Raw genomic sequence first — 27,356 nt, 5'->3', positions numbered from 1 at the left:
ACAGGTTTCCTTATACTTGTTTAAAGAGCTGCCATTGTATCTTTGGAAGCCCTCTTCCTCGGAGATAACGCTGATCCGTGGCTGGCTATTGAATTACAATCTGAACATGGTGGAGAATAAACTAGCCTGCATTATCCTGGAAGGGCTAAACTGGGGATTTGGTGAGCATGTATGTATTAAAAATTGAAAGCTTGACACTCAGTCAGACCTGAGAAAAACTGTTAAGCTAGCATTGTAACTAATCACAAATGTTGGAGATCAGTTAACAGCACTAACACATTCTATTGGGATGTGATGGGTTGCTTTGTATGCATTTGAAGGTGCAAGAATGCTGGTATCCCAATGGTTTTGGAAGATGCTACTGGAGGAACCAATTCTGTTCCCCTGCCATACTGTCACGGTTGTGACTGGTAGAGGCATTTGAGCTAGAGCTCCCTCATTATAAACCAGAGGAGGCAACTGGCAGTGTCTTTTCTGAGGACCTGTTGACTCTGAAATGTGCTTCTCTCCTGGGCCAGCCAGTACCCACATTTTCAGGTGCATGGCATAGATCACCTTTTCTTTTCCTGCATTTAAGGAGGCCGGTGGATTTATAGGAGAGGGGTGTGTGTGTGTCTGGAAATTGAGCTAATTTAAGTGTGAAGTCTTTCATATGTTATGATATGGTTGGCTGGAGTCCTTTGGTGGTTGTGGAAAAGTCCTTCAAATTGGAAACTAATCTTTGGAGTTGTGGTTTGAAATATCGTACAGAAACTTTAGCTTTTGAAATGTTTTTATATGTTTTTTTTTTGGATGGGGTCAGAAAAGTCAAAAACAAATCAATAAACTCTTGGGGTCTCTAGGAGGGTCATTCTCAATAGACAGGTCCTCAGCTGTAGAGCTCTGTGTCTAGAAGTCTCTGAGCCTGAGTTCATTATCCTTCAGTGTACGGTGCAAGATTCCTCTTGCTGACCAAGCATTTGGCTAATCTAATGCACCAGTTATGTTCTTCCCTTTTCTATTTATATTGACATCTGTTCCTTGGTGATGTAACCAGAAGCCTGGTGAGGGTACATTACACTGAGAATGATGATACAATTTTAAAGGTCTTCTTTAATAAAGAAAACAAACTTTAACAGGATACTACTCTTCACCTCGATCCAGCTGTCCATGCTGAAGTTGCATTAATGGTCCTAGAAGCATACCAGAAATACCTCCCTCAAAAACCGTATGGCGGGCTGCTTTCTGAAAGCATGAAACAGGTACTTCTCCCTCTCTCCCTCTCTCTCTGAATTTTTGGTGGTGGTAGAAGAAGGAAGTGTAGGATGGGAACCTCAAGCTTAATTCTAAAAAGCCCAAACACTCATGCCGTTGTACTGGGCATTTCATGACTGAAAGGATAGTTATGATGCTCGAGCTAAGGTATTTGTTTCTGTGTGTGTGTGTGTTAAAAGAACAATATAAAGATAGCAAAGTCAAGCTCTCAACCTTAATTCTTGCATTTCCTAACTTTTATCTGTGAAATTTTGATTCATTCCCCCTTATGCGTATGCATGATGATACAGTCTTTAATTATGTGATCCCATGTAATTTGCACAGGACCACTTCCGATTCAGTGCACAGAGTGGATGATGCTCAATTAATGAGCAAGCTATTGAGTATTATGTTTTCTTCTCCTGGTTCAGTGGTTGGCCCTGATACCTATTCAGACCCTGCTATGAATACAAAATTATTAATTTCCTCATGGGGTTTTCCTTGGTGCTCATCTCTGTAGCATCTGCATACTTCACAAACATTAAATTAATTTTCTAGCACCCCAGTTGGGAGGGTAGTATTATCCACATTTTACAGATGGGGAACTGAGGTACAGAGAGATTAAAGTCAAAAGTATCTATCCCCCTAGCTCTGTCCTGTCCCATCTGGCTCTCTGTCTCCTTGCCCAGCCAATCCATCTCCCCACGATCCTATCTCTTAGTCCTACTCCTTTCCCTCACCCCCGCCAGCCACCAGTCCCAGTCATGCTTGTGTCCTTCCTATCCAGGTGCCTTGCCCCAATGTACTTCCCATCCCCTTTGCATTCGAATCAAGCAGCTTCCTCTTCCACACTGTCTGGGACCAGCAGAGAAGGGCACAAAAAAGACAGGCTCTCAGTTCCAGTGTCAAGTCTGGCCTGGTCCACATCAGCCCACTGCTGCAATTGCAGGGAAAGTCCTGCTGAGTCCTCCATAGCCGTGAGTTGGAGCATGCTCACTGTGGGTGGAATCTCCAGAGTTTTTAGCTGCTGTGCTTTAGCTAGTCTCTACTGAGCATATGCAAACTGATTTCCCCCCCCCCCCCCACCCCAAAGGCTTATAGTTTGACCAAAGTTGGGTGGATTTTCATAGGGCAGCAAAAGGCACATACCTGATAGAGCACCCCTGTGCCAAATTTCAAGTCTCTCCTCTAAAGCATGGGCATACAGAGCTTCTCAAAGAAAAGTTTGCCAGCATTTTTTTTGACATGGGCAAAATGACTTATTTTTCCCTAGCTTTGTTCTTGGAACAGCTGAATTGTTTTGGCTGAAATTTCCCCAAAACGTTCAGCCTGAGACAGATGCCTGTTATGGGAAATTTCAACGCAAGCACTTAAAGTTTGGCATTTATAAGCAACTAAAACAGGATCTTTATAATGGATAGTTTGGGACGAGCTTAATAATAGGTGGGGTTACCAGCCTTGCCTATAATAGGGCCTTCATTACGTTGTATCTGAATGCCTCACAATCGTCAATGTATTTATCCTCACAACATCCCTGTCGGGTGGGACAGTGCTATTAATCCCATTTTACAGATGGGGAACTGAGGCCCAGTGTCACACAGGGATCTGTGGTGAACAGGGAATTGAATCATAGCCTCTAGTCCTAGTCTAATGCCCTAACCCCTGGATCATCCTTCCTCTCTGGTCGTGTTACTTCTTTGTTATAGGTCTCCTACTTGGCTAGTGTTGTTCGTTATGGAGAGACACCCGAGACCTCCTTTAATCAGTGGGCGTGGGGCTTGATTTTGAGGTTAAAGCTGCACAGAAATGACCATGGTGTGCAGCAGTGTTGGCCTGCAGTTCCTGCTTTCAGCACTATGCTCGACATGACAGAATCAGTCATGCTTCATCCACTGCTGAAGGCCGTCAAATCAGGCATCCCTATTGGCTGTTACCTCGCATTGGCAATGACTACACTGGGTCATAGGTAAGTGTGCCTTTTACTGGTGCTTGTGATGAGTGGGTAACTTCAGTGGGCTGATCCATCCTAATGGTAATGGATTGGGAGGGCTAATAAATTCTTCTTGTTCATCTTCAAATGGTCTCAGTGTTTTGCTGAGGGGAACAGAAAACCCTTTTCTCTGGCCGCCTCAAGAGAATGCTTTCCAGTAACATGCTGATGTATTTATTTCCTCAGTTATACCTTAGGCTCTCTTCACATTATGGTTGAAACAGGACGAAGTGATGACAGTGTTAAAACAAAAATCGCTGGCGTAATGTCTCTACCAGTTGCAGACAAGGATTCTTTCTTAACCCTGCTAACCAAAAAGTGCTGTCTTGTATTCCCTCCCATATTAGTCTGCAGCAATGTTCTAACAGTGTTGCAATAGGATGTTCAGAAAATTGAAGAACATCCCTGTCTGTGTTGTATACTAGAAATTGGTAAGACCCTTGTTACTTCAATCAATATGTTAATGAGCATCCTAACCTAGTATTAAACGTGTTTCAAAACAGTCCTTCCTAGCATAGTCTCAGCCACTTTGTGGTTAGGCTCTCTATGGGGTTCTCCTTTGATTAGTTCAAAACTGTACAGTGATGCTACTCTTGTCCTGCCTCAATATTTTCACTCTTTTTCCAAGTTTCAGCCATTTTGCTTTCTTCATACAATGTTGATTTAATTTGTGAGGAGAAATTGCCTTAGTGTTCTTCTGAAAACATCCAGTCAATGTGCAGCGGCAGTCAAAAAGGCTAACAAAATGTTGGGAATCGTTAGGAAAGGGATAGATAATAAGACAGAAAATATCATATTGCCCCTCTGTAAATCCGTGATATGCCCACATCTTGAATACTGCGTGCAGATCTGCTCGCCCCGTCTCAAAAATATATATTGGAATTGGAAAAAGTTCAGAAAAGGGCAACACACATTATTAGGGGTATGGAACAGCTTCCATATGAGGGGAGATTAGTAAGACTGGGACTTTTCAGCTTGGAAAAGAGATGACTAAGGGGGGATATGATAGAGATTTATGAAATTATGACTGATGTGGAGAGAATAAATAAAGAAGGGTTATTTACGCCTCATAACATAAGAACTAGGGGTCACCAAATGAAATTAATAGGCAGCAGGTTTAAAACAAACAAAAGTATTTTTTCATACAATGCACAGTCAACCTGTGGAACTCCTTGCCAAAGGGTGTTGTGAAGGCCAAGACTATAACAGGGTTCAAAAAAGAACTAGATAAATTCATGGAGGTTAGGTCCATCAATGGCTATTAGCCAGGATGGGCAGGGATGGTGTCCCTAGTCTCAGTTTGCCAAAAGCTGGGAATGGGCAACAGGGGATGGATCACTTGATGATTACCTGTTCTGTTCATTCCCTCTGAAGCAGCTGGCATTGGCCACTGTCGGAAGACAGAATACTGGACTAGATGGACCTTTGGTCTGACCCAGTATGACTGTTCTTATGTTCTTCCTCTCTTGCATGTATGGTCAGAGCAGTTTGATTCCATGTTTTTAAAGAGCAGTTCTAGCTTGAGAAAGTGGGTGGTGTGATCTGAGCATAGGATGAGAAGTGAGGAACTTCTGATCAGTGCTATTATATTGACTCCTACTGTGGCTTTGAGAAAATCTTTTGCTCTGGCTCCACATGTGAAAAATGGGGGCTAATACTGATCTTATATCACAGGAATGTTGAAGGCCGATTAATGTTTAAGCAAACTGAAAAAGTAAAGAGCTATGAAAGTGGAGGTGTTTAATATTAATGTTATGTCTTCCTGGCATGGAAGATCTGGGCATAGAAATGTTATCCTCACTATGTTTGACATTGCCCCAGGGCTGTGTCTTCATACTGCTAACACTGGATACCAGGAACTGCACTGAATAAGATGCAGGCTCCCTTTTCCCTGCAGTGTCTGAGGCTGCTGCAAGATAAGAGCAGGAATCCCATATAGCTCCTCACCTAGCATCTCCTGTAGTGAAATGCATTGCCAGCTATTGAATGGGTCCCCATCTCCATAGGCAGCAAATACCTATCATGATTAGAAGCCTTAATTCTCTAGGGCTGACAAACCAGGAAGTTTCACCACCCTTAAATTCCTTCTCCTTTTGGGGGAATGAGGTGGAAAAACTTTAATCTGCTTGGATAAAGTCACAAAGACTGACGCTATTTAGTATTTGTTGGTCACTTTTTTTTGTTTCTCTCCTTGCAGCATTGAAAAGTTCTGTGCTGAAGGGATCCCTCTGCTGGGCATACTGGTGCAGTCTAGGTACCTGAGAACAGTAGTCCATGTACTGGATAAAGTTTTACCCTTGTTCTATCCCTGCCAGTATTACCTTCTGAAGAACGAACAGTAAGCATGATTTTTATTTAACTGTAGTACCAAGGGAGAGCGTTATTAGTGTGTGGTAACAGTTGACTAGAAATGTAACCGGCATATTTGCCAAGTTGTTTTTTTACGATTGTGATCAGTGGCACAGCTGTGATGGAAACACCCACCACATGGGCTATCACTATGTGTGCAGGCACGGTGCTGAGACCAGTGCTGTAGCTTGTAGCACAGTTCTCCAGTCTCTGGACAGCCTGACATGTTCTGTCAGTGGATGGGCTAGGTAGAGGAGCAGGCAACACTCTGAGTGTCAAGCTGTTAATTCCGTTACTGCTAAGTATGTTAAAGTTCCAGTCAGAGTCTCCATAGGGCGTGGCTCAAAGGCCTGTTAACACAACGCCCTGTCATGACTAATTGCTATGTTACTAGGCCAGGCTGCATAATTTTCTATCCAGAATCAACCTCCTCCCAAGTCCTCATTGCTGTCATGCTGAAACATGGTCTGTTTTGGGACTGACTGGTCGGTACTTAGAGCCCCCTGGGGCAGGCAAGGGTAGTTTTCAGTCTCTTTCAAAGCAGCAGATACTTCTGAGAGTGCTTTCCTCTGCAGGGTAACTTCTTCAGAGAAATATAAACAGCTCCTTCCATCAGTGTGCCATGTGCCTTTCTCCTGAATGCTGATCTATGTCAGTTCTTGTCAGACATCTCTCCAGATGTTCTTCAAGACTAATGTGCACTGATACCACCCGAGCTGTCTGAGGAGCAAGATCAGGTTTTCTTAACAGGCTGTTCCTCCTCTGCCCCACTGCCTTTCCTGGTTGTGATGCCATACTATGCTTTCTTGATTTGAGTTTTTCTCCTGTTCTTCCCGTTTCCTCTTGCAGAAGTCTGCAAGTGTCAGGCACTCCTGTGCTTATATAGCATTGCAGGGTGTATTACAAACTCTGCATATAGAACTGCTGATGTAGAGGGTGGCAGTCCATTGGCACACTGTGCAACACCAGGTAATGGGGAATTTTGGCTAATGACAATTGGGCAAATCTATCACAAGTAGTACCGTGATCCCTGAAGAGCAGGCTGGACCTCAGTTTTTTTAAGATCTCATCTGAGACCTGTATACACAAACTGATGGAACTCACCCTCCTAAATATCACTGGCCTAGCTTTGTCACACACACATCTTCATGCCTTGTTCCATGTTGGTCCCTGTTCCTGGAATTCTTTCCGTCTCTTCCCACACCAGTCAACTTCCCTTTCATAATTCAGTTCTCTCTTGAAAAAACACTATTTCTACCAAATGTTTCAGTGTTGATCTAGAGTCAGCAATCCAAACATCTTTGAAAAAGAAATTGCATTGATCTGAGATTATACAATTTGAGGGGCTGTGGCATCTGAACTGTCTGAATTAGACTGAGGTAGCTCATATGTGAGCTCTGTGCATTTCTGATGCAGTAAGGGTGATAAATTGGGTCCCATGCAGTTTACAACATGTTGGTGTGTCAGATGAGGCTGTAAAAGCCTGTGTCCTATCTTCTCTTTACTAATATTTATGAAAAAGCATGATGAGATCTTTAGAGTAGGATGTCTTTGGTCGGAATTTTCCTTCCTTACAAGTTCTGTATAGTGGCTCGTGCCTTTTGCTCCTGGTGCTGCTGTATTTCAGCAGTGGGGCGTTTAGGAAGGGTTGAGATGAAAATTATGGTATAAACTTAAGATGGTAGTTCAGATGTTCATGTGCTGATTTTTAAAAATGTGGACTTCTTTATAATGGTTTGGGTTTAAGTCTAATCATTGTCACCTTCGGTATTATGACACTTAAATTCCTCAGAACAAACCAACCCAGCCCTTTATGTATGATGTAGGAGAAATCTTAGAATCGAATGAATTTCATTTGTGATTATTATGGTCTCTAGGTTTTTATCTTACATCCAGCTGTTCCTTCACCTGGATAGTGGAGTTCCACAAGGCATGACTCAGCAGGTTACACACAAAGTGGCGCAACACTTGACAGGAGCAAGCGATGGAGAAAATGTTAAGTTTCTCAACAGCATGATCCAGGTCAGAAAATGAAGCATGAATAAACTGTACATCTAATGGCTGGAGGGTGATGGATTTGGATTTCACTCTGCAGAGCTCTAGTGCTGACGATTTTTTGTTTTGTTTTTTTTAGTGTTGCAGCTCTTGATTGTTAAAAAGAGAGAATTCTCACCAGTGTTGCTTAGAATGTGGTATGAAGCGTAATTTGCACACATTAGGGTTGGGTACAGCAGGGATTAAGAAGCCTATCTGGCTGCTGTTAGGGTTTGTAAGTTTTCCTTTCTGGTTGCGGGTTTGTGCTTTGGAAGATGGTACTGGTATAGAAAGAATTGTCACTGGTCTGCCAAAGTACCTGTAGCCCTATCTGCTCATGAAGTCTAGACCCCAATGGAGTTAAATGGAAAAAATACTAGGGTTAGAAAAGATGATAAACTGATACCCACGCTGAGATTGCAAGTTCTGCCCTGCAGGGAGAGCAGAGTGAAAGCTACAGGGTAGGCATTGCCAGGCTGGGAGCCTGCAGGGTCTCAAATGTATGGCCTCAGTGGCTGTTTCTTCTGCTGCAGAGTTAGAAGCCTTAGAAATGGTCTCCTCTCCAGCAGTGTTCGTAAGCTCCAGGGACCCCCGCTTCAACATCTCTTTATCCTGAGAATTTCTGTGGTCAGGGATAAAGAACAAAAATAGCAAACCGTTTACAGTGACGTCATCCGTGTCCTTCTGAAAAGAGACGGATATCATTAGAGCCCTTGATGCTGTCACAAAAACCAACCAATGGAAATTGGACAATTGTTCAGTACCGTTTTGTGCTTTAGTAATTCAGGCTGGGTGCTGTTTGTTAATTCCACCCTTTAACTTGGCAGACCCACATTTTTATGAGCCGTCAGCCTGATGGAGTGTGGCCAGCTGCGGTGCTGGAGTTCTGGGTGCAAGTTCTCACTGCTCAACAGCTGTGGCACAGAGAGAGAGCAACGGTCTACCTGCTGGATCATCTGTGCAAAGCAGCTTTTCAGTATAGTCAAGAGGACTGTGTGCAAAAACTGCTCTACCAACAGCATAAGGTAAAACAGATGAATTAGTGTAGCTGTAGAAAAGTTCTAAAGGTTTAGGTCTGGGATTATCAGTTCCAAATAAATCTCTGTTCTATATGAAGCATGAGCCCATTTATCTGAAAAGTAACAGGGATGTCGGTAACAATTGAAAAGGAGGACTTCTGGCACCTTAGAGACTAACAAATTTATTTGAGCAGAAGCTTCCGTGAGCTACAGCTCACTTCATCGGATGCATTCAGTGGAAAATACAGTGGGGAGATTTATATACATAGAGAACATGAAACAATGGGTGTTACCATACACACTGTAATGAGAGTGATCACTTAAGGTGAGCTATTACCAGCAGGAGAGCGGGGGAAAACACCTTTTGTAGTGATAATCAAGGTGGGCCATTTCCAGCAGTTGACAAGAATGTCTGAGGAATGGTGGGGGATGGAATACACATGGAGAAATAGTTTTACTTTGTGTAATGACCCCTCCACTCCCAGTCTTTATTCAAGCCTAAGTTAATTGTATCCAGTTTGCAAATTAATTCCAATTCAGCAGTCTCTTGTTGGAGTCTGTTTTTGAAGTTTTTTGTTGAAGAATTGCCGCTCTTAGGTCTGTAATTGAGTGACCAAAGAGGTTGAAATGTTCTCCGACTGGTTTTTGAATGTTATAATTCTTGACGTCTGATTTGTGTCCATTGATTCTTTTATGTAGAGACTGTCCAGTTTGGCCAATGTACATGGCAGAGGGGCATTGCTGGCACAGGATGGCATATATCACATTGGTAGATGTGCAGGTGAATGAGCCTCTGATAGTGTGGCTGATGTGATTAGGCCCTATGATGGTGTCTCCTGAATAGATATGTGGACACAGTTGGCAATGGGCTTTGTTGCAAGGATAGGTTCCTGGGTTAGTGGTTCTGTTGTGTGGTGTGTGGTTGCTGGTGAGTATTTGCTTCAGGTTGGGGGGCTGTCTGTAAGCAAGGACTGGCCTGTCTCCCAAGATCTGTGAGAGTGATGGGTTGTCCTTCAGGATAGGTTGTAGATCCTTGATGATATGTTGGAGAGGTTTTAGTTGGGGGCTGAAGGTGATGGCTAGTGGCATTCTGTTATTTTCTTTGTTGGGCCTGTCCTGTAGTAGGTGACTTCTGAGTACTCTTCTGGCTCTGTCAATCTGTTTCTTCAGTTCAGCAGGTGGGTATTGTAGTTGTAAGAATGCTTGTAGAGATCTTGTAGGTGTTTGTCTCTGTCTGAGGGGTTGGAGCAAATGTGGTTGTATCGTAGAGCTTGGCTGTAGACGATGGATCGTGTGGTGTGGTCTGGATGAAAGCTGGAGGCATGTAGATAGGAATAGCGGTCAGTAGGTTTCCGGTATAGGGTGGTGTTTATGTGACCATCACTTACTAGCACCGTAGTGTCCAGGAAGTGGATCTCTTGTGTGGACTGGTCCAGGCTGAGGTTTGATGGTGTGATGGAAATTGTTGAAATCATGGTGGAATTCCTCAAAGGCTTCATTTCCATGGGTCCAGATGATGAAGATGTCATCAATGTAGCGCAAGTAGAGTAGGGGCATTAGGGGGTGAGAGCTGAGGAAGCATAGTTCTAAATCAGCCATAAAAATGTTGGCATACTGTGGGGCCATACGGGTACCCATAGCAGTGCTGCTGATTTGAAGGTATACATTGTCCCCAAATGTGAAATAATTACGGGTGAGGACAAAGTCACAAAGTTCAACCACCAGGTTTGCCGTGACATTATCGGGGATACTGTTAATATCGGGGATACCTTAAGTGATCACTCTCGTTACAGTGTGTATGGTAAAACCCGTTGTTTCATGTTCTCTATTTATATAAATCTCCCCACTGTATTTTCCACTGAATGCATCCGATGAAGTGAGCTGTAGCTCATGAAAGCTTATGCTCAAATAAATTGGTTAGTCTCTAAGGTGCCACAAGTACTCTTTTTCTTTTTGTGAATACAGACTAACATGGCTGCTACTCTGAAACCGGTAGCAATTGAGTAAATTGGTTTGACTAATTGGGTGGTACTGTGGTACTGAGTGAATTGGGGTGGGGGCATCGCTGGCATTAAGACAAATAAGGAATTTTGAAGTATGGAGTTTTGGGTAAAGGGAGTTTAACTGTATCTTTAAATTATGGTTCCTGATTTACTAATATTGTGTTTATAGTGTTCTCAGTGCTTTACATGGTACAAAACTATACAGGCCCAGCCCTAAAAGACGCAAGACAGAACGCATTGGTCTTGCTTTTGGATTTTCCAAGCTAGGATGGTTTAATTATATTAATTGTTATTTGGCCCCCTGTGGACCTCCTGGAAGAAATGAGGTTTTTAGCTGGCTTTTCAGTGATGGCTTTGTGAAGCAGGATTGGGAATTGGTTACACGCATAAGGGGCAGGCCGGAAAAAAGGCACAGAGACAGTTCCGTTGCTAAGTAAATTCCCCATCACTCTCTCACATTCATTCTTTCTTTTATGCAAACTTTCCATACAGAATGCCTTAGGTTATCACTGTGACAAAGGTCTGCTCTCTTCCCTGGTCAGCTGGATTGTGGCAGGAAATGTGACCCCTTCCTTCATCGAGGGCAGTGCGAATTCCACACAGGTGGGCAGTTACATTACTCTAAAGTGCTCTGTTTTTCCCATGACATCTGTTTGAACTGTCGTCTTCTACTCTTGCCATTCCTTTTTTTTTTTTTTTTCTTATTGCAAAAGGTCTCTTGGGATGAAATAAAATTCTAATTTAGTCTGAGAGGGCACTGCAGGCTTATCAGACTGGAGATGTCACAGGCCTTTGGCACTGACATTTTTTGGCATGAGGGAGCTGGCAATTTAAATCCTAAATCTATATCCAAGAACTCATTTAATGTGACTGTCAGTACATACATAATGTGTACCTTCCCCAGATAATCCCTTGAAGGCTTCAGCGTGAGAGACTGGGCTGCCATGTTTGACAAATGTTCTAAAAACTGATCACCCTCCTCTCTGTTTACAACATGTCACAAGTCCCTAAGTGGAGACTTGTTGCACGTGTTGTGTGGGAGAGGAGTTCTGACGATAAAATATGTGGGTTGGTTATTTTATCTGGAATTCTCTAAATGGATAATGGTAGTTATGGATCTCACCCCTTTGTCAACTAAGATCCTTCTAGTTCTAATAGGTCAGCAGTGAAATTGAAGGTTTGGTTGCATATACATGGGGAATAGGGTATCTGTTCATAAAACTTCCTGGCTCCATGTGATGATGCTTTCAGAACTTCATAGTAAGGATCTATTAAAAATACTTAGAAAACAGAAGGATTTCTTCTGTAGTCAAGATTTTCTGTACACTGTATCTTACAGGTTTGGTTTTCATGGATGGTTCTGAATATGGAGTCCATATTTGAAGAAGATTCCCAACTTCGCAGAGTCGTGGAGGGTGAATTGATCATCAATGCTTTAACTCCTGATCAGGCTCTGAAGGCAAGAGAACAGTTACCCCTTCATACATAGAAAATTGAGTCTTCTCTTGAGCCATTCCTGGCAATTTTGCTTGCACAGACACCAGTGTATCTCTGTAAGACCTTATTTGCTTGGTTTACAGGGGAAAAAAAAAATGCTCTAAAGGATTTTCCATTCTCTTTTTTTCGTTTAACATTTTAAAACCAGCATGCCAAAGGCCTGATTTTTAATACGTTATTATTTTAATGTCTTTTTATAGTAAATCTTCCATCTGTATATAAAATACTTACATAGCATATTTACTATGGCATCTGAACACCTCTCAGTCTTCAGTGTATTTATCTCACAAAGGTGCTGTGAGGATAGGGCAGTGCTATTATCCTCCTGGTATAAATGGGGAAACTGAGGCATAAATCGCTTGGGAAGTGATTTGCCCAAGCTGAGTCAGTGAATGTCTCTGGAGTCAGGAACTCATGTCTCTGGAGTTCCAGACTAGTGCCCTAACCACTGGACCATCCTTCCATCAACTTTTGCAGTGTAAATGTACACAATAATTTTGTTGTGAAATAGTGTTTACTGAGTGAGCCTTAAACCATTGGTCATAAATATTGAACTGGATAATAAAATAGCTTATTGCTAATATGAAACCAGTACAGGTGGTCTTATGTTGGAAGGGTTCAGGGTTTGGTGGACGCACCTGTATCATTTTGCTTTGCCTTCATCTCCTCTATCTTTGGAAAAGCTGATACAATTTCTCTTTAGTGAAAAAGTTAGCTTTCCATTCTGTACTGCTCCACTACACTAGTTGTCCTTACATTTGCAAAACACTATTAAAAGTGCTCAGCACTTATTACATTCATTAGTACCCTATTGGGTTCTTGGGCCTCACAAAATATATATGGTCCGCTGTTGTCTACAGGATGGCAAGGGGATGTAAGCCCCCATACGGAAATGTCAAACTTGTTTGGTGGAGAAGGACAACTTACAATCTGAATTAAATTCTATGCCCCGATGTGGCCTTTGGTCCGCAGCAGTCCTTCTGCTGGTGCCAGCAGTACGTTTGCATGAAGATCGAAGGTATAATTTGGCCCTCCAACAGCAAATCAAGTGGACCGGATTGCGCCTATAGCTGAGAGTTGGGCACCTTGGCCTTAACATTACTGCAGAAGCACGACTGTTTCATGGGTTATTGCTATCTAATAGCCGTAGTTTATTCACAGTTCCCAAACCATCCTTGCTCTGTTAATCAAAATTAAAGATGTAGGAATAAAGTAGAACGAAGTCTATTGTAGGGAACTGCAATGGAAATGGGCCTCCTGGAACACTTGTTGAAAAGAGTTCTCCACTTCTTTTGCAGAAAGCCCAGGCCCAGCTGAAGCTGCCTATTGTACCTTCTCTCCAAAGACTAATGATCTACCGTTGGGCTCATCAGGCCCTTGTTACCCCTGCAGATCACCCCCTTCTGCCCCTCATCTGGCAAAAATTTTTCCTCCTTTACCTTCACCGACCTGGGCCGCAGTATGGGTAAGTTTGTTATTTGTTAAAGGTTCTAATATAATTAGTGGCCGGCGTTTGTGTTTACAGTATAAATGAGATTACTGAGTGCCTTGTACAACCCCTTTTCCATGGTGCCAAGAGCTCAGTTCAGAGCAGTATTTAGTGTTAGCCGTCTCCGTGAAGCAAAAACCAGTTTATGAGGCAGAGATGTTGATTTGGCATTAACAACGAGACTTTTGTTTTGAAGGTTACCTGTAGATGGCTGTATCGGAAGAAGATTTTTCCAGAGTCCAGCTCATGTTAACCTATTAAGTTCAATGAAGCAGCGTTTGATGGAGGTGGCAGACTTCCATCATGCAGCTAGTAAAGCGCTTAGAGTGGAGAGTGCTGCAGACGGCAGTGAAGGCTTGTCACAAAGGGGGAACTGCTCACCAGATTACCTGACTTCACCAGAACTGCATAAAGAACTTGTCAGGTAAAGAAAGCCAGTCCTGTTTCACAGCTAATTTCGCTATGGCAGTTACTGAGATCCTACTATTATCTAGTATGTACGAGACACATTCTTCTTCGAGTGATTGCTCGTGTCCATTCAACTTAGGTGTGTGTGCTTGCCACATGCACTGGTGCTGGAAGTTTTTCCCTCAGCAGTATCCATAGGGGACCAGCTCTGGTGCTCCCTGGAGTGGCATGCATATGCCGTAGCATATAGGGCACCTCCGGCCCCCTCCACCCTCAGTTCCTTCTTGCCGCCAGTGATGGTGCATGGAACTGGTGCTGCTTCAGCTAGAGCTGTTGCTTTCGTTTGTTCGAACTTATTTGCCTCCTGCAAATTTTATTGTATATAGTTTCCCTCTAGTTTAGTTCAACCTATTTGTTAAGTTAGAGGCTTAGTAGGTCCCTAAAGGGACTTCACTTCGGGATGGGGCATGCCCCAGTCCCCAGGCTTTAAACCCCACAATCACTGTAAAAGGCCAAGCCCATTAGCGATCCACAGAATAGTTGTTTACGGTTCTTGGGTAAAGGTCACATTAGTGATAAGTGCAGAATCTACAAGTCCTTCAAGGCCAGGTTGAAGAAGGAGTGTGACATTCACTTGAAGGCTCTCCTGATGGAGTCTGCCCTTACCCCAAAGCCGATTCAGCACCGAGCACCATGACCTCATTGCACAGCGCTCCGCCGATACTGTCTATGAGCCGGCACTGGTCTCCTTCCGTGACTCCAGCCAAGAAGCTCAGGAAGACAGGGCGTGGAAGGTCTCCAGCTTCCCGTAAGGGAAAGGACAAGTCTGGGGTGGACCAAGGCCCTGTTTCGGGTGCCTCTTCAACTCCTTCAGGGTCCCGGGCCCCAACTCAGGTCGAGCAGTGTAGCCCAGCCCGCTCCGCGCCGGATACTCCAGATAGCAGTGGAGGTCCTAGTCAGCTCCGGGTGCCGTCCACACCAGAGGCCCTGCAAGCGGCACAAGAAATATGTCCCTCCCAGTGCCGCCCACACTAGCCCCTGCAGGGTCCTGGTCCTGGGGTAAACCCACGTTGGCACCACCATAGTCTCCACCTTTCTGGCAGTGCTCCCCATCGTGGGGGACATCCTGCCAACAGTCGCCCTCTCGCATCCGGCGTGCTTCTGCTTGTGATAGGCAGAAGCTTTGCAGCCCCATCTGGTCTCTGGACCTCGGACAAGGGCAGAGAGGCTCGAGGTGTGGCTCACAGGTAGCCGGACGCAGACCTCTGGAGGCACGCACCTCCTGGCAGGAGTTTTGGAGTTGGCACCCAAAATCTCTGTGGCACCAGTACCGCTCCAGGGACAGGTCGAGGGACCAACGGTACCATTTTCCGGTCCGTAGCTGATCCTCCAGGGCAGCTTCACCGTGTTTGGCTTCATCTTCGCGACACCAGGCCCGCTCTGGTTCCCGGTCCTGCTCCACATCCCGGTACTACACGTTAAGCATGAGGCTTAGATCGCCAGCTTGGGGCTGTCGCAGATCTGCTGAGCACTGCTGGTTGCCAAACCCCGATCCAGACGCTCGTTGAGGTCAGCCAGATATAACTCTGGGAGGGGTGACCGGTACTGGTCGGGACAGAGCCACCAATCAACCCGGTCCTGGTCGCAGGGGGGTGACCACTCGGGCTCTCGCTCAGGTTTGGAGCAAGGTTCCCTAGCAGCAGGACAGGATAGACCTACTGGACTATTCCCCAGATCCTTCCTGCCCTCTGTTTGCCAACAGCCTTTCTTTCTTCCTTCCTCCCTGCATGGGTGTCTATAATATCGGACCGATGCGTCCTCGATACAGTGGCCCAGGGTTACACCCTTCAGTTAATTTCTACCCCGCCTTTCCCCCCGCATCCCCGTCCCACTTCAGGGACCCCTCTAATCCTTGAAAATTAACTCTCCAAAGCTCTTTCTTTCTGCTGTCCCATACTTCAGTCTAGGCTGACATGCCATGTTCCACACTGGAGAGTAACAAGGCCATTGAGCTGGGCTCTGGTGTAACCCACCAGTCAGTGTGTGTTACATGTCCCCCTTTATGTTAAATGTGTAAAGGATATTAGTCTATTACATCTCCCAGTTACTGAGCCTGGTTCTTTAGCTCAAGTTGAAAAGCCTCATTCTTTTTAGCTCCAGAGGTTCCCATTTCAGTTATTAGTGTTGATCAGAATGGTGATCATCACGAGCTGCTGTGAATACACACTGTGTGTGTGTGTGTGTGTGTTCATGTGCCATTAAGGAAGAAAACACACACTCTGTAAACGTCTAACTTTTTTTTTTTCTCCTCCTCTCTCCCCTCATTTTTCTCTTTTAGGCTTTTTAATGTGTTTGTTCTGTGGCTGGAGGAAGAGAGCTTTCAGAAAGGCGATGCATACATTCCGTCTTTACCGAAGCAATATGATGGGTACCGACTTGCTAAGATCATGCAAAACCAGCAGGTGAAACTGGGACTTCAGTATCACTGACAGTGCAGGGCTGGGTTGATTTGTGATCCAAAATTCAGCTCACTGGTTAACAGAGACACTTAGTAACTTCGTAAATTGTGGAGCACCCTGTGCCCTGGTAGTCTGCAGCACTGTCCATTCTGCAAGCTGTGGCTCTCCAGCACGAGTGGGCTTTTTCTTAGACTCCTGTATGCTGACCCAAACAGCCTCCCTCCATATGTGAGCCAGAGCTCATGCCCAGAGTTCTTGCATGCTACAACAAGAACATAGCTCTTATTCTGCACGTAATTGTGCTTTTTCAGATGGCTCTGGGAACAGTCCAGAACTGGATTTTAGATAGCAAATAAAACAGTTGAGGCTCAGACCTGCTCTCACTGAAATGTTATGTATTATTTCCTGATCAAGCAAAAATGAGCCAGAGGGAAGCTTGCATTATTCTGTTCACTGTATATACTGTGCATGTCAAACCTTGCATGGCACTATTAGTTGAGGCCTCTTTCATTAGGTGAACCCTTGAAAGTTACTCCTTGTGGCTGGAGCTGTGTTTTTCCCCCACTCATTTTGAGTATGGATAAACTCTAGGAAATACAGCCCTTTTTTTACCTGATTTCAATAACTTATGACCTTGATATTTAAGGAACTGCAGCTTCCTCTCCATTTCTTGCAAGCAGTTGTTTGAGTTGTGCTTGCCCCTACTGTCTTGGGGTTCAGTTTGAACTGGGCCTGGAATGAAGCCCTTTAGGCTCGGGGAACTCATTTATAGAAGTTCCTCCCGGAGACTATCTGTTAGATTCCTTCCATGATGGTCATGAGTGCCTGTCAGTGCTCTGTGTGTGTGTAGATGGGTTTATCTCTAGCTGCTGCTTGTCTTCAATTTTTCTCTTTTGGGAGCTCAGGTTTTCTGGGAAAGATTTTCTTTAAAATATTGGGCCTGGTTTCTACTCCATGATTGTACTGTCTCCCTGGTACTGTACATGGAGATGGGTGCACTGTATATTGTACTTTGTCAGCTGTGCAAAGTTCCCTATAATAATTTGAGCCTTCTCTCATGCCACAGGATTTGTGGATGGAATATGTCAATATTGAACGCATACAGCATGAATTTCAGGAAGCTCTACATCTTTGGCTTCAAGTCAAACTTGAATCCCATGCAACCCCTAGCACTTCATCAGTGCAGACAGATTTCACTAACCCTTTGTCAGGTAAGCCACAAACACAACATTGTTCAAGCTATTGCAGAAGCAACGAGTGTACGTTTAGGACTGTTGTGGAAAAAAGCTCATTTTAGCATTAGGCTGCTTCGGGAACACAGTGGTGTTTATCATAACTAGTGGGTTAATGCAGTTCATATATTCTTAATTGAAGTAATTTTGGCTTGCAATAGGATAACATTTTTGTAATGCAGTTAATGGCCAAGATTTTCAGAAATTAGGGGACTACTAAATCCTCATTTAGGCACCTAAATAAGTAGCCTGATTATTCAAAAGTCCTGAGCCACCCAGCAGCTCCTGTTGACTTCAGTTGAAAGTTACATGGATGTTGAGCACTTTTAGGCCACTTACTTAAATGCCTAATTTTGGATTTGGGGCCTAATGTTAGGCTCCTGACTCTTGAAAATCTTGGCTCCATGTGGCTATGCAGAAGTATATCTAAAGGCAAGAATTATCTAAGAAATATCTCAAGGCAAGTATTAATTCCAAGATTATGACCTCACATGTTCACAAACAGTTTGAATGTGGTTCCATCTAGTGTGCATCACTTTTATTGGGTAACTTGGGGAGACACTGTCAGTGTTGCGATGTGCCTTTTTCTCTTTATCATTTTGCAAAATTCATGAATTTCTGTGTTTCCCGAAATGTGCCATTATAAGACTCTGTGTATAACTTTGCCAAACTTTAATAATTTGGGTTTAACATTTGATGTCTGCCTCTGGCTGAACTGGTTTGGGAAAATTTCAGCCAAAATATTTTCAGGTGCTTCTCAGAACAAGGCTATTGAAAAGTAAATTGTGTTCAAAAATTCTGGTGATCTTTCCTTAGAGAAGCTGAAGTACCCCCATGCTTTGGAGCAGGGATTTGAAATTTGGGAGGGGGTGGCCTTTGAATCAGGGATGTGCCTTTTGCTGTCCCCATGAAAATCCTCCGAAATTTGGCCAAATTATAAACTTTTGAAAAATTGCAGTTTGCACATGCTCAGTAGAGTTTTGCTAGAGCTTTGCCGCTAAATTCCCTGAAGATTCTGTGACCGACCATGCTCCAGCCTGGGTCTGAAGGGATGAAGTTGGACTTTCCCCGCAGTGTAGTAGTTCTGGGCTGCTGTGGGCTGGGGCTGGGCACCACATCGCATCTGAGAGCAGGGAGCCTCCCTTCCCTGTGCTTTCACTGCTTCCCCTGGTGGAGCTAAGCAGCCTGGAGGAGGAAGCTCCCTGATTGGACTGCAGAGGGGACAAAAGCAGAAGAGGGGAGTGTATTGGCACAAGGGGGGGAAACACTTGAAACTGGACGTGGAGGGCGGGAGGGAAGGGAAACTGGGAGTTGGGGTGTGGGCAAGGCTGATGCTTGATGATGGATTTTTTTAAAAAACGTAGAAATTACACACACAAACTATGGTAAAAGAAAATATTAAGGTTGCAAAATCAAGCACCTAAACGTTAGGAGATATCAGAATTAAGGCTGTCTGTACAACCTTAACTTGGTCCACTTGTGCATATGCCTTATGATACAATCCTAATTACATACTCATATGCTGTTTATTACCCACAGGACCCCTGTCTCATTCAGTGCACATGATGGACCTTCTCTGGGAATGAATCAGGGTTGTGTAGTGAAGGAGGCTGTAGGACCCTTTTTTGTTGCAGAAGTTGGAAGATGTATAGTGAATGAAACGGGATTGAGGAAGAAATGGGATGATTGTCACAGTTCCTGAGTTGACTGCACCTCTTCCTCCTCTGTTGTCTGTTCAAAGGTGCCCCCTTAGGTCTCGGGCCTCTAGCCATCACTTCTCTATTGGTGGTGACTTGCATCCCTTTCCCTCCAGACCTGGGATTTAGGTTTGCAGTCCCCTTGCAATTCACTGGGCTTATCTCAGTAGGTCTGACCCTAGTCCAGTGCCTGCCATCGTGCTCTCTCCTAGGAGCTACGACATTGTTAGTAGGGGCTGGCCAGCTTTCACAAACCACGGTATGTGTAGAACAAAAGCATTATAGAGAAAACATGTCACAAAACAATAAACAGTCTATGTACATGCTAGGCTTACCAAGTATCAACCCATCATCTGCACGGAGAGCCTATTAAGTGCCCTACATTCTTCAGCAGGGTTTTGCCCTCTTGTTTATAGTCTCATATCCATTTGAGTATCAAAAGAAGGTCCCTGAGTCAATTCAGGCTGCCCCCTATACCAAAAGATGTTTCTGCTGGGCCTTTTGAACCAGTTTATGGAGTCCCTCCGGGGGTGAGACTTCTCTGCAGCAGTTGTTTACCTTTTGTAATTGTTACCCCCTTCTCCCGCCACTGATTTTTAGTTCCTGGAGAAAGCGCTGTACCTTCCCCCATGGACATAGAATACGCTGTCTAGCTCACGCAGATATGTATGACATTTATAGATACAATAGTCTGAATACCCCATTTGCCTATGGTGTCTGGCATATAGAATTGTAGGACTGGAAGGGACCTCAAGAGACTATCTAGTCCAGTCCCCTGCACTTGAATCATAGAATATCAGGGTTGGAAGGGACCCCTTGAAGGTCATCTAGTCCAACCCCCTGCTCAAAGCAGGACCAATTCCCAGTTAAATCATCCCAGCCAGGGCTTTGTCAAGCCTGACCTTAAAAACCTCTAAGGAAGGAGATTCTACCACCTCCCTAGGTAACGCATTCCAGTGTTTCACCACCCTCTTAGTGAAAAAGTTTTTCCTAATATCCAATCTAAACCTCCCCCACTGCAACTTGAGACCATTACTCCATTACTTGCGGCAGGACTAAGTATTATCTTCTAGACCATCCCTGGCAGGTGTATGTCTAACTTGCTCTTAAAAATCTCCAATGATAGAGATTCCACAACCTCCCTAGGCAATTTATTAACCACCCTGACAGTTAGGAAGTTTTTCCTAATGTCCTACCTAAACTGCATTTTCAGCCCATTGCTTCTTGTGCTATCCTCAGAGGTTAAGGAGAACAATTTTTCTCCCTCCTCCTTGCCACAACCTTGTATGTACTTGAAAACTGTTATCATGTCCCCTCTCAGTCTTCTCTCCTCCAGACTAAACAAACCCAATTCTTTCAGTCCATCCTAGGTCATGTTTTTCTAGACCTTTAATAATTTTTGTGCTCTTTTCTGGACTTTCTAGTTTGTCCACATCTTTCCTGAAAAGTGGTAACCAGAAGTGGACAAGTGAGGCCTAATCAGCGTGGAGTAGAGTGGAAGAATTACTTCTCGCATCTTGCTTACAACACTCCTGCTAATATATCCCAGAATGATGGGGTTGTATTTTTTTGTTTTTGTTTTGCAACAGTGCTACACTATTGACTCATATTTAGCTTGTGCTCCACCATGATCCCCAGACCCTTTCTTCAGTACTCCGTCCTAGGCAGTCATTTCCCATTTTGTATGTGTGCAACTGATTGTTCCTTTCTAAGTGGAGTACTTTGCATTTGTCTTTATTGAATTTCATCCTATTTACTTCAGACCATTTCTCCAATTTGTCCAGATCATTTTGAATTTTAATCCTATCCTCCAAAGCAATTGTAACCATTCCCAGCTTGGTATCATCTACAAACTCTGCAAGTGTACTCTCTCTGCCGTTATCTAAATGATTTAATGAAGATATTGAACGGAACTGGACTGAGAACTGATCCCTGCAGGACCCCACTTGATATGCCCTTCCAGCTTGACTGTGAACCACTGATGATTACTCTCTGGGAATGGTTTTCCAGCCAGTTATGCACCCACCTTATAGGAGCTCCATCTAGGTTGTATTTCCATAGCTTGTTTATGAGATGGTCATGTGAGACAGTATCAAAAGCCTTACTAAAGTCAAGATATACCACATCTACAGTTTCCTCCCATCGACAAGGCTTGTTACCCTATTAAAGAAAGCTGTTAGGTTGGTTTGACATGATTTGTTCTTGAAAATCCATTCTGATGGTTACTTATCACCTTATTATCTTCTAGGTGTTCGCAGTTTGCTTAATTATTTGCTTCTTTATCTCTCCGGGTACGGACGTTAAGTTGACTGGTCTGTAATTCCCCAGTGTAAATCTATGGTTCTATGTGCACGACACGTTAGTATACTAGTCTTTGAAGTGTCCCTACTCCCAAAGTAGGTCTCGCGTCTATCACAATGGGCTCATGGTAAAGGTGGTTGAATGTCTTCCCTGGATAGCTGGATTCTATCCCTGCCTCTGCCAAGAGCTCCTGTGTGATGCTAGTCAGGTCACTTAAATCAGACTTCTTGCAGATAGCCAATAATTGTGTGTCTTTGTTTTTTGGGTGTCTTACTTGAGACCCTGGGGTCTGATTTGCACAAGTGCTGAGCAATCTGAGCTGAACCTGAAGCCAAAGGGAGCTGTGCTCTGAAAGTGTCAAGTGCTATATATTGATAAGTACTCTGAAAAATCAGATCACGGGTATCTCAAATTGGGCACGCAAAATTAGTGGATACTTTTGATCTTAATCTCTCTACCTCAGTTCCCTTTTTGTAAAATGGGGATAAAAATACCCCCTCATCTCAGTGCTGTCACAATAAAGACATTAATGTTTGTCAAGCACTCCTATACTGTAGTGATGAGCATCATAGAAAAGCCCTAAAGGAAACCAATCTATTTCCAGAGCAGGGTTTGAATAGTGTGCAGTAAAAAAGGACTGAAGCCCCACACTGAACAATGAGGGGAAAAAGAATATTTAATTGAGCATCATCTGTTTTGTGCAATGAATGAGGCAGAGGTCTTGGGGAGAAAATAGCATGTGATCATATAATTAAAGACTATATCATAATGCATACACATAATGCACACAAGGAGGTTGAGTTATTAGTTAATAAAAAGAAGTGAGAGTTAGAGTGGTTAAAGCAGATAAGATACATTAACAGGTGAGTCCAAGCTTGTAAGCCCAAAATGATAGGAGAGATGTAGTAATTTGCTAGGTTTCCAAAAGTCTTTTCAGGGTCACCCAGGGTAAATCTGGATATCTCTGTCAACTCATTCAATATTTCATCCTGCTAGAATCCAGAACAGATCAGAGGTTCAGAATCATTTCCCGGGATCTGTTCTCATAGCTGTTTTCCCCTGAAAACAATCTGACCAGCGTCTCCATCACAGCATGGGCTTTTTCCTTGTTGACTAAATGCAGACTGGGTCTGTGGATTTCCCATTGCTGAACACAGTGACCCATACTTTGACGTTAGCATGCTTCTTCATTTACAGTTCCAAGGCTCCAATCCTGTTTGATGGGCAATCCAGTTAGAGATATACACAATGCATTTAGTTACAGCAGTCCAAGCAATCTTTCGTTAGTTTTCATGACATTTACACATCAAACATCTCCTCATCTTGGTATTAATACGTACTTTTGATCTAGGGTTAACTAAGTACAATGATATACATAAAGTAAGGCAATAGCAACCAACAGTTAAATTTGGTGTAAATGGAATTACTGGGGTATATGCCATATAAATATAATATGATAACTTCCCCCTTAGTTCTGTTCTAACAAGTGAATTGTCCTGTGCCTACTAGCTCACTTAACATTTCTTTGCTATTCACACGCAGATGAATTGGCCCACAGCTTTGATTTGAGCTGGTCTGTCAGCGTCACAACCAGTAATAATCAAATTATTTGTATGGTCAGATTATAACCTAAATGTTTTTCTTTAAGAGTGACAAGAATTGCCCCTCCTTTCCTTTCTAGCCAAGGAGAGAATAATGAGTAATTTGAAGAAGTATGATGCACCCAAACCCCCTCTTCCCCTACAACCAGTGAAACCTCCTGTGCCTGTTATTTCCTCTGCCAGTCTAGTAAGTCAGAAAGAAGCAACACAGCTTGTGCGCATGGACCTTAACAACTTGCAGCAACATGCCAAGTAAGATTTAGCTATGTTTTGTCTGCTTTGCTGGTATGTTCAGATGACTTCGGAAGCAGCCTTCATGTCTGCATTGTTAGCATGATTAGAAATAACAGAACCTGATTCACTATTACTGACCTATTTTGTGTTTTTCTTGTAGGTTGCATGATTATTTAATTGATATAACAAATTTAGGACCAGAACTAACTACTAGGATTTATTCTGTTCCATGGAAAAGAGTGGAACAGTCACCTCATTCTAATTAAGACATAACCTATTCCTACTCTAGATTGTTATAGTCAGTAATTAGTTAACTAATCCTTTTACATAAGTCATCCTACTGTGGCCATTTCTTGCAATGGAGCCGGCAAGAGGAAAATCTGATCTCAAGTTCTGGTAACTTCATACATTGTTTTTGGTGACAGAATAATCTGTACATTCTTATAGCAAAATGCAGCTGAAGAAGAACGTAGCGTTTTAAAAAAACTGATAAATGAATAGTTTAAAAAATGTTACCCTTTTTAGCCATTCAGAAACAATCTTGACTTGATCACATTTGTAATGTGCAAGCAGAATAAATAAATGTACTTATTGCATTAATAGAGTGAGTTTCACAAAGCTGAAAACAATTGAGCCAAATCAGCTGAGAGGAATAATTTAATCAGAAAAATGTGAATGGTAATTGGGAAATCATTTAAGAACACTTCAATAGATGACCAAAAAGGCACAATCTTACAACTGAGGAAGGAGGCCATATTGGGTAAAGAAAAACCCAAAAACAAAAAACCTGGTTTAAAGGGGAAGTGAAGGTAAATATAAAATTAAAAAAAAAATAAGAGAAGAAATGGGAGGTTGATAATAATATAAAGTTAGTAATTGTAGACAATTGATAGGGGAAGCAAAAGACTACAAAGAGAACTGACAAACAACCACAAAAAGAATTCTATGGCTAGCAGAGTTAAGTTCAATAAGAAGGAATTTTTTAAATTTATTAGGAACAAAGAATCCTGGCAATGGTATTGGTCCATTAATAGATGGAAATAGTAGAATTATCCATAATAATGAAAAAAAGGCAAAAGTGTTCACTAAATATTCCTATTCTGTATTTGGGGAAAAAACAGATGCAGTCTGATCATAGGGTGATAACACTCGTTCATTCCACTAGTATCCCTTGAGGATGTTAAACAGAAGCTACTGAAGTTAGACATTTGTAAATCAGTAGGTCTAGATAATTTTCATCCAATAATTTTAAGGGAACTGGCTGGACCTTTATGTTGATTTTCAATAAGTCTTAAAGCAGTGGGGAAGTTCCAGAAGACCGGAAGAAAGCTGATGTGACCATTTAAAAAAAAAGATAAACATGATGGCTAGGGTAATTATAGTCCTGTCAATCTGACATCGATCCTGGGCAGGACAATGGAGCAGCTGATATGGGACTTTATTAATCAAGAACAAAATTGCTAATCAATGTGGGTTTATGGAAAATAGATCCTGTCTAACTTGATATCTGTTTTTTTTTTTTTTTTTTTTTTTTTTTATGAGATTACAAGGTTAGTTGATTAGGACAACCATGTTGATGTAATATAGACTTCTCTAAGGCATTTGACTTAGTACTACATGACATTTTGATTAAAAAAAATTAGAATGATATAAAATTAGAAGGCACACACTAAATGGATTAAAAGCTGTCTGATAGGTCTCAAAATGTAATTCTAAATGGGGAATCATCCTCAAGCAGATGTTGTTCTAGTGGGGTCCCAAAGGGATTGGTTCTTGGCTCTACGCTATTTAATATTTTTATCAATGACCTGGAAGAAAGTATAAAATCGTCACTGATAAAGTTTGCAGAGGGCACAAAAATTGGGGGATTGGTAAATACTGAAGACAAGTCACTGATACAGAGCTATTTGGGTCACTTGGTTAAGTTGGCGCAGACAAACACTATGTGTTCTAGTAGGGCTAAATGTAAATGTGCTCATTTGGGAACAAAGAATGTAGGCCATATTTGCAGGAAAGTGGGACTCTATCCTGGAAAGCAGTGACTCTGGAAAAAATTTGAGTATCGTGGTGGATAATTGGCTGAGCATGAGCTCCCAGTGGGACACTGTGGCCAATAGACCTAATGCAATCCTGAGATGCATAAAGAGGGGAATCTCGAATAGGAGTAGAGAGGTTATTTTACCTTTGTTTTTGGCACTGGTGTGTTGGATGCCAGAATATGGTGTCCTGTTCTAGAGCCTATAATCCAGGAAGGATGTTGATAAATTGGAGGGGATTCAGAGAAGAGCCATGAGAATGATTAAAGGATTAGAAAACCTGCCATAGTGGTAGACTCAAAGAACTTGATCTATTTAACTTAACAAAGAGAAAATTTAAAGGTGATTTGATTAGTCTATAAGTATCTACATAGGGAATAAATATTTAATAATGGGCTCTTCAATCTAGCAGAAAAAGGTATCATGTTTTCCCAACGGCTGGAAGTTGGAGCTAGACAAATTCAGACTGGGAATGAGATTTTTAAGTGAGAGTAAATAACCATTGGAACAATTTACCAAAGCCATGGTGGATTCTCCCTCACCGACCATTTTAAAATTGAGATTAGATGTTTTTCAAAAAGATCTCCTATAGGAATTATTTGGGGGAAGTTCTATGGCCTGGGTTATGCAGGAAATCAGGCTAGATGATCACAATGGTCGCTTCTGTCATTGGAGTCTCTAAATCCTTTTAAAGAGTTGGCATGATCATGGAGAAGAGATATATCAAACTGCTTGAGATACAGAACAAATCCTCAAAAAAACATTTTTTTTTTCAGCAGTAACTCTGTGTGCTTCACTGTGTTAACTGAACCATCCAGCCCTTTTATTTAAAGACTATTTATACCTAGTTACAATATGTGGCCTAATTAATTTCCTGCTTGGTTGTCCCAGAATCTTTTTTTAGGTGCTATATTTGAGTAGTTTATGATCCTCCTGGTGAAGTTACTTCCCCGTTGTTATGAATTGCTGCTTGTGAAATGTACGTCTGTTTTTATTTATTCTGTTTTTCATTTAGTAAACTTCTATACTGCCTGAAGTTTGGATTATATACTATCTAGAACTATAGTTAACTACCTTTTTCCTTGTAAAACCCGTAATCTTGCAGTCATGGTATCTCTTGCTATTAAAGTTTCCAATGCCCAGCTCTGTGCTAAAGGTTTTGCTAACTTCTTGTCTATATTTTGCAGAACTGCGGCTCGCCGGGAGACCCAGCAGGTTGCTCTTGACGGTGAAATATTGGACACGATCCCCAAACTCTATATCAACAGGGAAGAACAGATTACCCTTGAGTTGAAGTGTCCGGGTACTTCAAATAAAAGCTGTCAGGGAGCAGCTCTTGTGACAGTCCAGGTTAGAAATCTAATTTCACATCCTCTAGCTCGGCGGTCCCCAAACTTTTGAGGATTGTGCCCCCCGGAGCCAGTGGTGCCGCAGCTTGGGGCAGAGGGATGAGGACAGGGGCAAGGGGGCTGAGGTTGGGGCCTCAACTGGGGGTGAGTCTAGGGTTGGGGGCGGGGCTGAGGCTGGGGGCAGAGCTGCAGCTGGTCTGTGGTCTGTGCCTGCAGCCGGGGCGGAGCCGCTCCGGCCTTGGCCCTGGGCTGGGAGTGGAGCTGCGGCCAGCAGCAAGGCTGGGAGCAGGTGTTGGGCCATCAATGGAGCCATGCCGAGGCTGGGGATGGGACCGGGCGCGGAGCCGGGGACGTGGCTGGGGACGGCACCAGAGCAGAGCTGGGGGCAGGGAGGTCCCTGTCACGCCTCTGTGGACGTTCCTCCA

General features: G+C 43.1%; 1 protein-coding gene across 1 annotated transcript in view; it reads left to right on the top strand.

The window, feature by feature from the left end:
- Positions 1-27,356, top strand: part of EPG5 (ectopic P-granules 5 autophagy tethering factor) — a 92,584-nt gene that overhangs the window by 35,663 nt on the left and 29,565 nt on the right. Inside the window, exons 14-27 of the mRNA XM_084628995.1 lie at positions 5-169; positions 1,119-1,241; positions 2,940-3,199; positions 5,421-5,561; positions 7,450-7,594; positions 8,434-8,631; positions 11,121-11,231; positions 11,968-12,087; positions 13,424-13,590; positions 13,811-14,038; positions 16,361-16,484; positions 17,548-17,692; positions 23,393-23,564; positions 26,770-26,932. Of these exons, the coding sequence (XP_084485121.1) occupies positions 5-169; positions 1,119-1,241; positions 2,940-3,199; positions 5,421-5,561; positions 7,450-7,594; positions 8,434-8,631; positions 11,121-11,231; positions 11,968-12,087; positions 13,424-13,590; positions 13,811-14,038; positions 16,361-16,484; positions 17,548-17,692; positions 23,393-23,564; positions 26,770-26,932 (2,262 nt within the window). The remainder of the gene's footprint in view (positions 1-4; positions 170-1,118; positions 1,242-2,939; positions 3,200-5,420; positions 5,562-7,449; positions 7,595-8,433; positions 8,632-11,120; positions 11,232-11,967; positions 12,088-13,423; positions 13,591-13,810; positions 14,039-16,360; positions 16,485-17,547; positions 17,693-23,392; positions 23,565-26,769; positions 26,933-27,356) is intronic.

This window comes from Lepidochelys olivacea, assembly GCF_965140295.1.
Source record: "Lepidochelys olivacea isolate rLepOli2 genome assembly, chromosome: 5".
In the NCBI taxonomy this organism is placed as follows: Eukaryota; Metazoa; Chordata; order Testudines; family Cheloniidae; genus Lepidochelys; species Lepidochelys olivacea.
This window is presented reverse-complemented; position numbering and strand designations above follow the sequence as displayed.